This window comes from Cygnus atratus, chromosome 2 (assembly GCF_013377495.2).
Source record: "Cygnus atratus isolate AKBS03 ecotype Queensland, Australia chromosome 2, CAtr_DNAZoo_HiC_assembly, whole genome shotgun sequence".
Taxonomy (NCBI): Eukaryota; Metazoa; Chordata; class Aves; order Anseriformes; family Anatidae; genus Cygnus; species Cygnus atratus.
The window spans coordinates 58,746,677-58,761,819 of NC_066363.1; the positions used below are offsets into that span (position 1 = coordinate 58,746,677).

General features: G+C 42.8%; 1 protein-coding gene across 12 annotated transcripts in view; it reads right to left on the minus strand.

The window, feature by feature from the left end:
- HECW1 (HECT, C2 and WW domain containing E3 ubiquitin protein ligase 1) overlaps positions 1-15,143 on the minus strand; it is a 267,774-nt gene that overhangs the window by 8,822 nt on the left and 243,809 nt on the right. For all 12 annotated transcript variants that reach the window (XM_035552522.2, XM_035552524.2, XM_035552514.2 and 9 more), the window contains 5 exons: positions 11,322-11,420; positions 9,722-9,851; positions 5,332-5,478; positions 1,601-1,715; positions 166-364 (listed from right to left, as the gene is read on the minus strand). In XM_035552522.2, the coding sequence (XP_035408415.1) occupies positions 166-364; positions 1,601-1,715; positions 5,332-5,478; positions 9,722-9,851; positions 11,322-11,420 (690 nt within the window). The remainder of the gene's footprint in view (positions 1-165; positions 365-1,600; positions 1,716-5,331; positions 5,479-9,721; positions 9,852-11,321; positions 11,421-15,143) is intronic.

Genomic DNA, 15,143 nt, shown 5'->3' on the forward strand with positions numbered 1-15,143 from the left:
ACACTTTTCTCTGAATGTAATTACAGAAAAACATGATAATTGTTTCTTTGCTGTTGTAAGATGTCCTTACCATATTCATTACCTTTGACTGGCAGAGAGAGATAACTAAGTACAGGCTCATCTTTCTCACAGAACTTCTGGTTTTGTATCCTAGTCAGGACATACCTTGGGAGGGAAGTTATTTTTCCCCATTTCTCTATACAGAAGCGACGAAGTCCATTGCTCCCTCGGAGAGCTGCAAAGCCCTCGTATGGCACACTTGATGTTCCAGTGACAAACTGCAACAACCGGAGTCTCTGCTCATTGTTAAATCTCTCTACTGCTGCCCAGAACCACCGTATTACTATGTGTCCATCATGGTAACCTAAACCAAGAAGCAAGAGAGAGAAATTAAATTCACACCCTTTAGTGTAACAATGAAATATGTTCTCACAAGCATGGGGCAGTAGATCTACTGAAAAGATCCTGACCTAACAATATGTTTTTTTCTTGATGAGTGGTAGGTCATAGCCCCCACCTTGTCCTGGCTCTGGATACTATAATACGACTAACTCATTTGAAATCCAAAAATTGAAATATGTACAACGGCTTCTTACAAATCCCTTGGCAAGAACTGGGGCTACCTGCACGAGGTATAAAAGACCAGTTGTGATATGCCACACAGTTTGAGTCCTAACAGCTTGACAATTTCTGGTTCCCAAATGCATTCTCTTCTGGATTGCAACAGTGTCCAACATATGGAGAGGAGTTTGGGGCTGCAAGCTCTTCCCTGGCAAACCTCCCACCTGAGGGGCTCTGTGCCTTGGTTTGTGCTAGTGAAAGCCAGCACAAACCCAGGCTTAATCTGTTTCAATAGGTAAACTGAAAAAAGGAGGAGGAGAATAACTTGGAGGACCAGCTGTACTTGTGGTTAGCTGAGTATTTCAAGGTAACACAAAGGTTGGGCAGTCAGCAGCAAAGACCTAAGCCTTGTATTTCAGGGAAGGATACATAAACCTCAGGGGCTTTCCTTCTGTAATGCAAAACTCATGGATTTCACATTTATCCATCATCCAAGACAGCCTGGGTAAATCATGCTCAGCAAAAACAGGTCAAGTATTAGAGGATAAGGGAAAAAATCCAACTTGACATAGATAGGTTGAGGGAATGGTTAAGCAAGACCTGTATTTTGTTGAAGTGTAATTGGGAATAGTGGAATTCAATTCTTGAGCCTCCTTCCCTACTGAAGCCAAGAGGACTTGTGATATTACTTCACAAGGAGGCCAGGAGTTCATTCACAGTCATCTGAGTAAATAACTTTTAGACCTAACGCTGCAAATCCTTTTCAGTCCCTAATAGTCAAAACTCCTTTTAAATCAGTAGGAAGCGAGAGTGGGTAAAATCTGGACAGAAGTTGCAGAAGCGATTTCAGTATTATTACATCTGTCAATTCAGATCTGAGGTCTTACTTATTTTTTCTCATGAGTTATTCTTCACAAAAAAAAATCTAAACGGAACAGGCCATTTCCCTCAGGAGGGGCAGAAGGAAAAAAATGGACCGTCTTCCATGTTTTAGACTGAATACATTCAAAATATTAGTAAGCATCAGCAGGCACTTTACCTCCACGATATTCTGTGTTGTTACGCCAGTCATTGAGATCTATTTCTGCAGTGCCAGCTATAACCAGCTCCAGTTCTCTGGCATCAAAAACAGAGACAAGCCTGGAGTCTACAACCTGGAACAAAAAGCACTTGTAAGCACAGTTTCAGACTGGAAATAAAGCAGATGCAATGCCTCGTAAACCTAGGGCTCTGATGGCCAGCTCTTTCAGTGCTGGCCGTTGAAGTCTGCATGCTGACAGCTAACTTCCACTCCTCTGCTGAGAAATCTCTGCTCTCCTTCAGTGCGTCTGCTGATGTTTTCATCTGCAAACAATGACAACACATACAATTTGATCTGAATGAGAGAATGCAATTGGCGGCCGTCTCGGTCATAGTGACCATGAAGTGGTTGAGTTTAGAATTTATGGTGACAGAAGGAAAACTGCCACCAAAACTTCAGCCCTGGATGTGGGGAAAGCAGACTTGAGGCTGCTCAGGGAATTAGTCAGCAAGGTCCCCTGGGAAATTGCTTTTGAAGGCATTGGTGTCCATCAGTGCTGGTCCATCTTTAAGCACTGCCTCCTAAAAGCTCAAGATCAGGCGATTCCAAAATATCAGAAGTCAGGCAAGCAGGGCAGAAGGCCGGCCTGGCTGACCAGGGATCTTCTACTGGAGCTAAGGCGAAAAAAGAAAGTGTACGGCTACTGGAAGGAGGGTCAGGCGACAAGGAAGGAATACAGGGATGCTGTTCGTGTTTGTAGGGAGAAAATTCGTGTGGCCAAAGCCCAACTAGAGTTGAAGCTGGCCATGTCTGTGGGAGACAATAAAAAAGGTTTTTTTAAGATATGTGAACAGAAAAAGGAGAACACCAAAGAAAACATAGGTCCGCTACTAGATGGGGAAGGTCTCCTCACAGACAATGACACAGGCAAAGCAGAGACGTTTAATGCCTTCTTCGCCTCTGTCTTCAACACTGATGATGGGCTTCGGGACCCAGGGTGCCCTGAGCTGGAGGACCATGACGGTGGGAATGACAAACTCCCAACCGACCCTGAACGTGTGCGGGATTTGCTGCTCCACCTGGATCCATACAAGTCCATGGGTCCGGATGGGATCCATCCCAGGGTGCTTAAAGAGCTGGCAGACGTCATCGTGGGACCTCTCTCAATTATTTTTCAACAATCTTGGGAATCTGGTGAGGTCCCATTGGACTGGAAGCTGGCAAATGTTGTGCCAATTTTCAAGAAGGGTAAGAAAGAAGACCCTAGCAATTACAGGCCTGTCAGTCTCACGTCAGTGCCTGGTAAAATTACGGAGAGGATGATCCTTGAAGTTACTGAAGCGCACCTGGGGGACAATGCAGTCATTGGTCCCAGCCAACATGGGTTCATGAGGGGTAGGTCCTGCCTAACAAATTTGATTTCCTCTTATGATAAGATCACCCATCTAGTCGATCAAGGGAAACCAGCTGATGTGATCTTTTTGGACTTCAGCAAAGCTTTTGACACGGTTTCCCATAGGATCCTACTGGACAAAATGTCCAGCATACAGCTAAACAAAAACATCATGCGATGGGAGAGCAATTGGCTGACAGGCAGGGCTCAAAGGGTTGTGGTAAATGGGGCCACATCTGGCTGGCGGATGGTTACTAGTGGGGTCCCTCAAGGCTCCATTTTAGGGCCAGTCCTCTTCAATGTTTTTAGAAATGATTTGGATGTAGGACTAGAAGGTGTTCTGAGCAAATTTGCCGATGATACCAAACTTGGAGGAGTTGTGGACTCGGATGAGGGTGGAAAGGCCTTGCAGAGAGATCTGGACAGATTGGAGAGCTGGGCGATCACCAACCACATGAAGTTTAACAAAAGCAAGTGCCGGGTCCTGCACCTGGGACAGGGCAACCCTGGCTGTACGTACAGACTGGGCCACGAGACGCTGGAGAGCAGCCCTGCAGAGAGGGATCTGGGGGTTGTGGTTGACAGCAAGTTGAATATGAGCCAGCACTGTGCCCTGGCAGACAGGAGGGCCAACCGTATCCTGGGATGCATCAAGCACGGCATCGCTAGTCGGTCGAGGGAAGGGATTGTCCCACTCTACTCTGCGCTGGTGTGGCCTCACCTCGAGTACTGTGTGCAGTTCTGGGCACCACAGTACAAAAAGGACATTAAACTGTTGGAGAGTGTCCAGAGGAGGGCGATGAAGATGGTGAAGGGCCTAGAGGGTAAGACGTATGAGGAGCGGCTGAGGTCACTGGGCCTGTTCAGCCTGGAGAAGAGGGGGCTGAGGGGGGACCTCATCGCAGTCTACAACTTCCTCGCGAGTGGAGAGGCAGGTGACCTATTCTCCGTTATCACCAGTGATAGGACCCGTGGGAATGGTGTTAAGCTGAGGCAGGGGAAGTTTAGGCTGGACATCAGGAAGAGGTTCTTCACCGAGAGGGTGGTCGCACACTGGAACAGGCTCCCCAGTGAAGTAGTCACTGCACCAAGCCAGTCTGAATTTAAGAAGAGATTGGACTGTGCACTTAGTCACATGGTCTAAACTTTTGGGCAGACCTGTGCGGTGCCAGGAGTTGGACTTGATGATCCTTATGGGTCCCTTCCAACTCGGGATATTCTATGATTCTATGCAAGTAGCAGTACATAGTTTGTGCAGAAAATTCTTCATTGTTACCACTGATTCCGACGAGTGATTTTGATGGTCAAATTACTAGATTAGTAATCTGGACAATTTGTTTGGCATTTGCATTTGTTTACAATTGTGTACAGTGGCCTTAGGTCTTCATCCACTGAAGATGCAGCAGAGGTTCATCTTCTTCATTAGGTTAAACCAAAAGCTACAGTAGTCTGAAGTATTCACAGGGAGAAAAAGCTAGTGAAACATCTGGACTGTAAACTGTACGCAGTCACTTTGCCAATCCCTTTCCACAGGACAGGGCTAACAAAGTCTGTGCAGCTACAAAGCCATCCTCACTGGCTACCACTCCCATGACTGCTCAGAGCAACCACTTATCGGTACTGTTCTGGGTGTTCAATACCTGCTGTTCTGTTTTCCAGGGTTCCTAATCTTTCAGTTTATTTCTCTCCGTGAGATATCCCTCAGATTCTACTCACATAATATAGCTGCCAGGGCAAGATGGATGGTTGAATGTGATTAGTAAGGGGCATGAATAGGTGACTACATGGATGGGTTAGCAAAGCCGCGGGTTTTCATCCAGTCTTGGACAGTCCTTGTAGCAGCTCTGCCACAAGGATGTTCTCAGCTCCAGATCTTCAGCAGAGATAAGTTAGCAAAATCCAGGGACAACAATGGAGCACCATCCGAGAATACTAGCAAGATATGTGGCTGACTGAATCCCAGGAGTAAATTTACTGCAACAAGTCCATAAAGATGTAGTATGTCACACCAGCTCCTCACTCAAGTGTACAGTTCTTCACACTTGCCTTTTGTTTCATAGCCAGGTACAACCAAGTTTGCACATCACCACACCTCTTACTACCTGAATGGAGAGCAGTGATCTTTCTTAACTATTCATCACGATGCTTTATTGTATTCAGAATACGTGTTTCTTTCCTATCTCCCTTAATGCTAAACATGCTATCTCCAAGATTCCTGGCTGCTACAGATTGAGGCATTTCAATTCCTTGCCATTTGTGTCTTTCACTATTTCCTAGGGTACTGATGAAGCATATTTTAACCACGGGGTCATCTCATTCAGATGAAGAGTGGAAGACTGTGGTCATTGTTACTTACTTCGTAGAAGCCACGGACCAGGGCCTCTGTTTGCTGAACCACTCCTCGTTCCACTCGCCACTTAACCATTCTCTCGATGTACTCTTTTTTGTTCTTTTCTGTCACTGCTGTATTTGCCCCTCCAGATTTCAACTCTCTCTCTGTCACCTAGAGAACAAAGATGAATAGTGGGGTAACAATGTATGGATCACATTGTGTTTCAAATTTAAGGGTACTTTGAAAACATAAGTGAAAAATAAAAAAGACATATTTCTAGTTCTGTCCTCCTGGTCTCTTGTCCATTTGTAGTAGAAAGAAAAGGGATAATGAGGGGCACCCACCTCCACCTCACAACCTTTCCTGCAGAACCAGCAGAGAGTGATTCAAAACCTTTGGTTTACTACACATGTATCCAGCAAAGTGGGAAATTTCAAGAGGCTACATACAGCTTTCTGATCTCTGTTCCTCCCTCAGCCCTAGCCCTAGCCTTATTCCCAGCCAAAGCTGGACTGACATGTAGGTTACTCTATACTGTACCAGCAAAGATTGATTCTGAGAATACCATCCGTAAGCCATGAGCAATGTGCCATTCTGGCCAATCTTTTCATCTCCTCCTCTCCCACTTGCTCCCAAGAGTGGATACTGTAACAGGGAGATAACCATGCCAGTGTTCTACTTGCTGCAGGTTACCCAAGTGGTAGTACAGCAACAATGGGATGGAAGCAATCCCAGTATTGGAACAGGCAGGCTGTTTTCCCAACTGGAAGGGGTATCTACTTATGACAGACTCTCTTCAGCAAAAGCGTTGCCCTTGGACCTAATTAAGGTGGGTGTAGTAAAGGTGTTTACTCAGAAATGCCAAAAGCCAAGAAAATTCTCACAAAATGAATACTTCCAATACACTGCCTGACATTGTACAGTAACCTGCACAGAGGACAAATACAGTCATTGTGGCATTCAGAGTTTTGTATCAGCCACCCAAACCTGAGAGTTATAAGCTATCCAGGGGTAAGAAAATGTCAATCAGTATGTAATGTAAATATTTTTTTTAGCCAGATCCACAGAATTTCATTGCATTTCAATGGTTAATTTAGTTGGCCTGGGTTACTACGTCTTGAGATTGAGAAGTGATTTAAGAAATCAATCTAGATTCTACCCAGCAAGCACACAACTATTCTTGCATGTGACAGAAAATAATATTTATCTTGAAATTATTTTCGCATTCAATCTAGTGGATTTAAAAGGAAGAATGTTTTGCTCTCCTCTTCAGTTTTCTGCTCCTATAGCAATGATGTCTAGCACAGACAGTAAATGAGCTGCACGAATACATATTCATTATTTGTATTATTTATATTATTATCTACTTATTAGCCCAACAGACTGCACACAGAGGATATTTAGTATTTATGTCACTTTGCTTGAGGGACATGTAGAAAAAATATGAATTATGGAAACATTCAGTGAGTCATCTAATCTGTAGCTTTGTTGGGAAACAGCAAGAACAAGTAAGGTTGGATGTAATGAGTTAGGAATTCTTAGCTGGTTCAGGTTAAATTCCCAAATGTAAATCACTACAACACCATTACACAAGCAGAGCTGCATCATTCAGAGGGCAAGATTCTTGCCCAGCTACCAGGCCGTACTTTTCAAGACTGTGCAGCATTAAGATACATCAGTTAAAACCAATAACTGAACATTGTCTAACTTTAATCACTTCCATAAATCTAGTTGTTCTACATCTCCTTGCAAGGTTTCCACAAATACCCAGATATACTGGTGATTTCTTCAGCTTGTCATTATCCATATAATTTCAATACAATTATTTATCTAGACTTGGAGGCAGCCAATCAATGACAGTGGGTCCTGATTTTTCCTTTTTTGTTCACAGAGGTATTAGCCACAGCTGTGAGCTAGAATTCTGAGCAGCACCTTTCAGAGCAGCAAGCAGACATTTCAGCTAATCTAGCCCACCCCTTTTACCTGACCAGAGCAATTGACAGGGCATCCACATAGAGTGCCTGGAGACAGGCCTGGAAGAACACTTTCTACTGGGTAAAAGCATGAGCAGGTACAAGCAACTGCCACCTCTCTGAGCCTTATAACCAAAACTCTCAAATTGGCATGCAGTCCTCACAAGTACAAATGCAGGACGCTTGGTTTGACACCACATCTTTGGTATTAGAGTAGTGCTCTGGGCACCAGTATGGAGGGAAGATGGAGCTGCTCATTAGTACACTTCAATTAAAAAAAAAAAAAAAAGCTAAAAAGGTACCAAGAAAGAGGATTTAGGCCAAAAGGCTTAAAAGCTAAATACACTGGTGAGAGATGCACAAGAAAGAAAAAATGAATGAAGTGTTGACTTGTCCGTATTAAAGTCATTGTGGAAACAGGACGAAAATGCTGTGACCCATTTGCCACAGAGCTTCTCCAAGAGCCACTAGTTCTTGGTTCCCTTACCCAACCCTTGAAGTCCAGCTTCCCAAATATTAGCAGAACTCCCATTGTGCATATGTATCCAGCAAAGCAATGTTCAGATGGCATTTCAGTGGTCAGATACTCTTGGCATGCAAGAATTTCCAACTGGGATCCATCTGTGAGCAAAAAATGTGATTGCAATTTCTCGGGAATTTTGCTGTCAGCACTTAGCAAATTTCTTAAGGGGGAAATCTCACCTTCATTTTGACTCCTGAATTCTTGACGATGGCATTTCATAGTGAGAACCACTTTTTCCCATCAGTAGTTATAGCAAGGTTAGTGTCTAGTGCATACGAAATAAAGTACTAGACGGCATGTGAACTGGCATCAAAATCTTTTTGTGTTCTTTTGCTTTAGTATCACAGTATCTACAAGAGATTGTAATTTTATTTCTGTTCTTTTTGGAGCCATCCCTTATCTTCCACAACAGACTCCTATGTAATTGTCTAGCTCTTTTCTTTGGGGAGAGCTTAACAAGTAATTAGTGTGCCAAATGCTACCTTCAGATGCATAAGGGCAATTCAGGCTGAGATTCTTATTCTTCTTTGTAGTCTTCCAATGCAAATACAAACTTGTCCTATCTGTCTTTGTGAATATGTCTGCATGTTTCTGTCTGTCTTCATGTATTAGTCTTACAAGGCTGTACCTTCCAGGGAAACCACTGTACTGTCAATTGAATGTTATACAAACTCTCAGCTCATAACCAGGAAAAAAAATGCATTTAAATCTGTGAAAAATGATGTTATCTTTCCTACAGGGGTTCTTACCTCAGTTCTTCTGCCCCATCCTTTTTATTTCATCTGTCCTTGACTCTGCTGACCCTTCGTGCCCTTGTACAACAAGCAGACTAAATTCAGTTTTCAAAACATCCTCTGAAGTCTTGCTTGCTTTCTGTTACTTTCAAGCTTATAGCTGAGCAGCCCTTTTACTCTCAGGACCAGGATTTCTTGCCTCCAAAACAAGTCTAACTCTCCCTTAGCTCTGCATGCTTTCACTCTGCAGAAACTCCTCCTGTCAACTTTACTTTTGACAGCTAAGAGCCACTGTCTATATATTCCACCCAATCTCTCTGATCCCTTTGACGCTGTGCATCTCTGCTCCTTACACAGGAATTAACTTCCCTTTAGATTCTGCAGTACCTGACGAGGTTGGTTCTTCAGTCTTTCTAGCTTTCATCATCTCCTTGGAGATCCTTAATTTTCCCCTAAATGTTCTTCTGGGTCCCTTCAAGACTTTTCAGAGACAGTTATAGCCTGGCATGGGTTGCAACAGCAGAAAGCACCAAGGCTTCAATGCAAGCCAAAGAAACACACAGAAGACCCTGATATATGTTCTGGTTGCCAGTCTGCACTGAAGCCAGGGTTGTTCCCTATTTAAGGTTATAGTTATCCAGATCATCTAGGTTAAAGAGAATCATCTGAGTAATGTACAGTTGAATGGTAAAAAGCATAATAACTGTATGTATTTAGCAATATGTGAAGCAGGTGCAAGGTAAGTGAGTGACATAGAACATATCAGACAAAATAGTGGTGAGAGTTGCCATGTCTTACACCACCTGCCAAATGCTTTTCTTCCTTCCTGACCCCCCTTCTTTTAGTCACATCAGCTTTATGTTACATTGCTTGAATTCACTGAATGCCACAATCTGTGTGAACTACACCCTGGAGAGAAGAGCTGCACTCCACTTCAGAGAATTCCTCATGCTCATCAGTGTGTGGCTCAACAGGCCTGTAGGGCGGCTGTGGCTGGTATTTTATATTATAGACCCTAAGAATAAACATCTACATTGAAACAGGTGGCTTGAAAGAAACAGAAAGTAGGAGAAGAAAATGTTATTGAAAGGCTAAATGATCTGTTCTGACAGAACGATGTTCATCATACTCAACTTTGTCAGCTTCAAATTTGTTTTTCAGATGTTTTGCATAGCTGTGCTCACCTGTCCAAACACCTCCTCGTTCACTGTGAAGGTGAGATCCAGGATATCTGTGATGTTATTATCCTTCATCCACTGCAAGCTCTGATGGAACTCTTCATCCAGGTACTCTAAGTCACTTAAATCACACGGCCTGGTTGTGAGGCAAGAAAAAAGACGTAGCTGAATATATGACCCCATGACTACTGGTAAGATGACTTACTACTAAGAATGCGAGCAAATTTATGACAGAGATCCAACATAAAGCTGGTGTTCGTTTGGATTTGTTAACATCAAAGGCTGTTACACAGACCCTCTTAGAGCAGTTCTGCAACTGTCTGCTTTGCATGGCTGGGCTCAAGGCCAATTCTGCTGGCTGCCCACACTATTTGCTGTTGGAAGTAACCCCTGGGGTGCAATTTTTTTGTGAATCTTCAAGATGCCCTGCACTTTAGAGCACATGCTTACCTTCAGTCCCGATGGGCCTCACCATGTTGTGCCTGGCTGCTCTTCCATGTATCCATCATCCTTGAGGTGAGCTCACAAGACTGACATAAGGCAGACCAGGCAGCCTAAATTTTTGCTAATAAGGAGCCAGCCTCGCTTGCTGAAAGAGCAGGCGGATGTTACAGGCAATCTGGTTTCAAATCCCCTAAGGGGGCATTAAGGATGCAGAAGCACTCTAGGTTTTAGGCTATTTCCAGACTGGCTCAGATACAATATAAATATGAGTGTTTGGACCCCAGCAATACACATTCATTTAAAAAAAAAAAAGACAAAAATAAAACCCAACACAAAATGAAATACGTGTTAAAGAACTATATGGACTCTTAATAGAAGTATCTTTCCTGATTTGGATTAATCCTAACTGATAACCTTTTTCAGCTATGCTTTAGTGTGCTCTTTGTCATTTAATTGCATTCTTGAATTACTACTTGAGGCTTTTCTTAATGCTGCAATTTTTATGTACGCTGTCTTCCTGCAGTCCATTAAAGTGGCACAGATTATCTGTTAAAGTTAACCTTATAAACCTTACAGAGTTGACACTGAAGATAATTTATTACTGGTAGCTTCTGCTTGCTAATGTAAAAGACAGAAGAAGACCACCAAGAAATATTCACTGTTTATAGCTGCATTACCATTCCTAATTTAGTCCAACTTCTGTTTAGAATGAAAAAGTACCCTACCAGTAAGGCATGAGAATTTGTGTATTTTTCATACTCCCCTCCTTTCTTTTTTATTTTTTTTTTGAGGAAATAATGATGTCTGTTCTATCAGAGATGGTTTACAGTCTTCCACATTATTTTAATTGCTTTGATAACTTTTAATCAGTGGTAAACTCTGGAATTATGGATCTGTACCTTCAAAGGCATGTTCCTAAATGTCATACTTATTATCCACTTTTATCAACATAGGCAGCATTTATGAAGGGCAAATTCTTGGAGAAAGTCAAGAAATATTAAAATGTGTTTGTTTTCTATCAACAGACAAGCGAAACAACAACAGAAAAAAATTGAAGGTCAGAGCACTCAAAGCAATTCCATGAGGGTCTGTGCCTCTGCAAAACCCACTGCTGCATCACTGTTTCTGAACTGTATCTGCACAGTTGCATGCTTATACTTACAGCCTTAGTAGTGCTTTGTAGAACGGCCTTGTGAAGAAAGCGTCAAGAAGGTATTGATGAATGAGCGCAAGGCCAAGAATACGACCACTGAACCTGAACCTGGGATATAAAAATGCAGAGTAAATGAAGTGTAACTCAAGACGTTCAGCATAGAAACTTACACAGGTAGCAGCTGTTTTTAGTTTCTCTCTTAGTTTCTTCCATTTATTATTATTATTCCCCTACCCCAGCAGGTATCTAACACCACCTGTCACATATCTGACTGATCAATAATGGACCTCTTCGTGATCCATCTTCTGCAGTACCCATATACGCAGCTGGCATGTTGTATACTTGCCTGTGACAAACCAATAAACGCTCTGAACACTCGCTTTCTCTGATCTTTACTTGAATATTCTGAAGCAAACAGACTCTATCAGACACAATATTTAGCCAGTGAAAACCTGTGATACTTCATCTGGCCTCAACAGAAAATGTACTATCAAAACAGCTGTAAAGGATATTTGTTGAATCAGTATGTCTGACTGGTTACAACCCTTTCCAAGCTGTGGCTTTAAAGTACTTTAGAAAGATAATGAGTTGACTTTACAGGTGGGAAACCAAAGTTCAAAGTACTTTGTTTAACTGTTGTGACCAAGGACACATATTAAAATCAATAACTAGAGCGCAGGGAAGCTGTCCCCAGACCACCTTCCTAATGGTGATGCTCAACATTCACATACCCCGTGTTTGCTTCTGTTCTCCAAGTACATTAACCAAGTGCTCTGCCCATTACAATCTATGACATGATGATAATCTATATTCTTTTTCTTTCTCTGCCTTTTTTTTTTCCCTACAACTTAGCTATTCTTCCATCAAATCTGGTTTTAAATCAGCAACTTCAGACAGAAAAATACAGAACTGGTGTAAGTCCAGGTGAGGTTTTTTTCTTAAATTTTTCTTCTTTTTGTAAAAACAATATCCATCACCCATCCAAAATTTATTTGTAAAAAAGGAGAAGAAAAAATAACACATCCTAAGAGTAAGCACTCCAAGCCTAGGCTGACTGACATCATAGTAAAGTTTTATTGAACAAAAGATGAGAAACAGATCAAAAAGCTGAGAAACCATTCCTTCCACTATGGGAACCCGTGCGAAGACCCCTCCTGCAATATGAATGAAACATGAATCTCATAATAAAAGAGGTGCTGAATATCCATGCAGTCAACTTTATGCTCATGGGACAGAACAACAAGTGCTTAGTCTGTCAAATGGGGCACAAAATAGCATGTTGTGGGCCCAATTAGCATTTACATCACCACAGGAGCTGCCTCAGGGTCCCCTGCATCCAAAAAAGGTGCTTATGGTATGCAGCTGACTGGTAACAGAAGAGTGATTATATTACCCCCTTACAGCTGTTTCCACAGCAGCAACAAAAGGCAGCTGTTGGGTCTGGTTAGGACCTGCTTCACTTCACTTGTGCACCAATGCAATGTTTCCAGCAGAAAGCAATGAAAAGAGGGGGAGCTGACACAAAGAAAGCACAGTGGAAGCCAGACAGCTCAAAACCCAGAAATGCTGAGACTGTAATCCATCAGTTTTATAGCACCTTCAGGATCTATAATCAAGTCCATTTGTCCTAAATAATACGTCAGCTTTTTTGGTTCTGTTCTTCACAGCTCTGTCCCCTCATCCCTTTACATTTTGAAAATGAATGCTGAATGAAAATACTACAAGCACTGAGTGTTCCTCACCGCAAAGCTCATCCCATGGCTACTCAGCTTTGCGGGGCTGGGAGGGCAGGAGACATTTGGAACGTAAAAAGCTGAAAGTAAATTGCCAAGAAAAGTCTCACTGATTCGGGAACTCAGTTTCTGCTATGAAATTGCTGGAATGTATGAATAGCATTGGTGTTCTCCTTGCTGCTTGTATCACTTCTGTATTTCGATGTGACTTCGAGAGTATTAATGCAAAGCTGACATGAAAAGTTAGTGCATTTAGATCGAGGTGTTTACAGTCATGAATACATGTCATGGCAGCCATTAACGGCGAATTTAATTGGAAACAGTGCCTTATGGCAGAACCGTATCAAACCATCCAAAGGCTATAGGCAGAGTTTCTACCTGAAAAGACAAAGTTTGGTGGGTCAGCCTGAGCAAACATGTGCAGTGCAGCCCTAGGTTGTGCAGTCCGTCAGTCTGGCCTTGTACTTGCAGCCCTCTGGGACACACTGGGGCTCGCTCCAACTGGGGGCCTGACTGTGGTTTCACAGTCCCAGCTCTTGTGATGGTACCGTGTGGAAAAGCAAGTTCAGTGCTAGCGGGTCTGGATAAAGGATGTGAAATAATTAACGAGACATTGCCACTCTTGTTGCCTGTCAATACAATCAATAAAAAAACAAGCTATACTGCAAACTATAGTTCTTGGCAGCTCCAAATCACCCCAGGAGACACAGTGCTTTATGGTCATGGCTGCTCCTCCACACTGAGGGTGTTAAACCAGAGCTCTCCAGTTCACAAAACCTTCTGCCCCTGCACTCAGCTTTGGTATCTCTATAAAGATTTACTATACTTGACTCTTTGAGCTAAAGAGTGGTGTAAGAGAAAGTCCTCTGGCCCCTTGTCCATCCTGGACAGGGCCTGTGACCACAGGCTACACCCCTTGGATCCAGCAGTGAGTGCACTGGGAACCATGGACTGTGGTAAGTCAACAGATACCAGTCAAAAGGGAGGCCTTTGCTAAAGTGCTCATAGAACAACAACTCAGTCTATCTGCGTGTGTGTCTGTACAGTCCATCATGCTCCCACTGCTACAAGCGAAGTCTAACAGTAACTTAAAATATATCAAAACTTGCAAAAAACAAGAAGCCTTTAGTGCAAAAAAAAACTTGTGAAAAGCAACAAGAAATCAACCCCTTTACAAAAGCCAGTTAAAATGAAAATAGACTCTCGTGTTTTATTTCTTCCTGAAGGATTTAGAGCACAGGTGAAATTCAGAGGTGGGGGAGACAGTCCCTTCAGGAAAAAAAAAAAAAGTTTTCTTGACAGGATAAGCAGTACAGAGGTAAATCCTGGCTGGAGGGCACATACCTTCCTTAAACCTGACTTGCATTTATCTTTCCAAGGAAGTGTAAAATGCTTGTTCGATTTTTTTCTAGCAGGAAAGATAGCTTGGGAGAGGTGGGGAATGTGAGGTCTCATTCTGGCTTTTTCTTTCAACACCCCTCCCTTTCAGAGACAATGATTGAGTCTGAGTAATGCGCTCTAGCAGAGAGGGGAAACATGGGAGGGAGTTAATGAGCAGGAAATGGTGGAACGAGAGACAGAATTAATGAGCATGAGAGCTGCTCTGGTTTGCCTGCCTACTGACACCATTTGTCCACTCAAAAAGGACATTGTGTGCACCTGCTTTCTGGCTTTTAACAACACTACTCTTTGATTCATTTGCAGGATTTTCCACACTACCCAGCTAACTCCTTTTCCTTCTGGAGGCTGCAGGTGCCCCTGAAATAGCCTGTTTTCACAACAGCCTGTTGCAAAATAACAGGCTCGTTCTCCTTAGTGGGACTCTGCATACTTACCACATCTGTGTATGCAGAGACAAGTCCATATGCTGTAGCAGCAACTAAGCAATATTTTTTCCTCCAATTGCAGGTGACTCACAGGAAATTTAATTTACTCCTTATCATACAGCAGCAGAATAAGGCAAGACCAATAATGTTCCTTTGTTACAGGGCCCTCTCTTAACTGGTTGAACTAATGCAGCTGTTCCATACATGGCAGTCCTTCCTTGGATTCAGATGGAGAATGATGTACCTTGACAAAGTCGTAATCTATGCATACA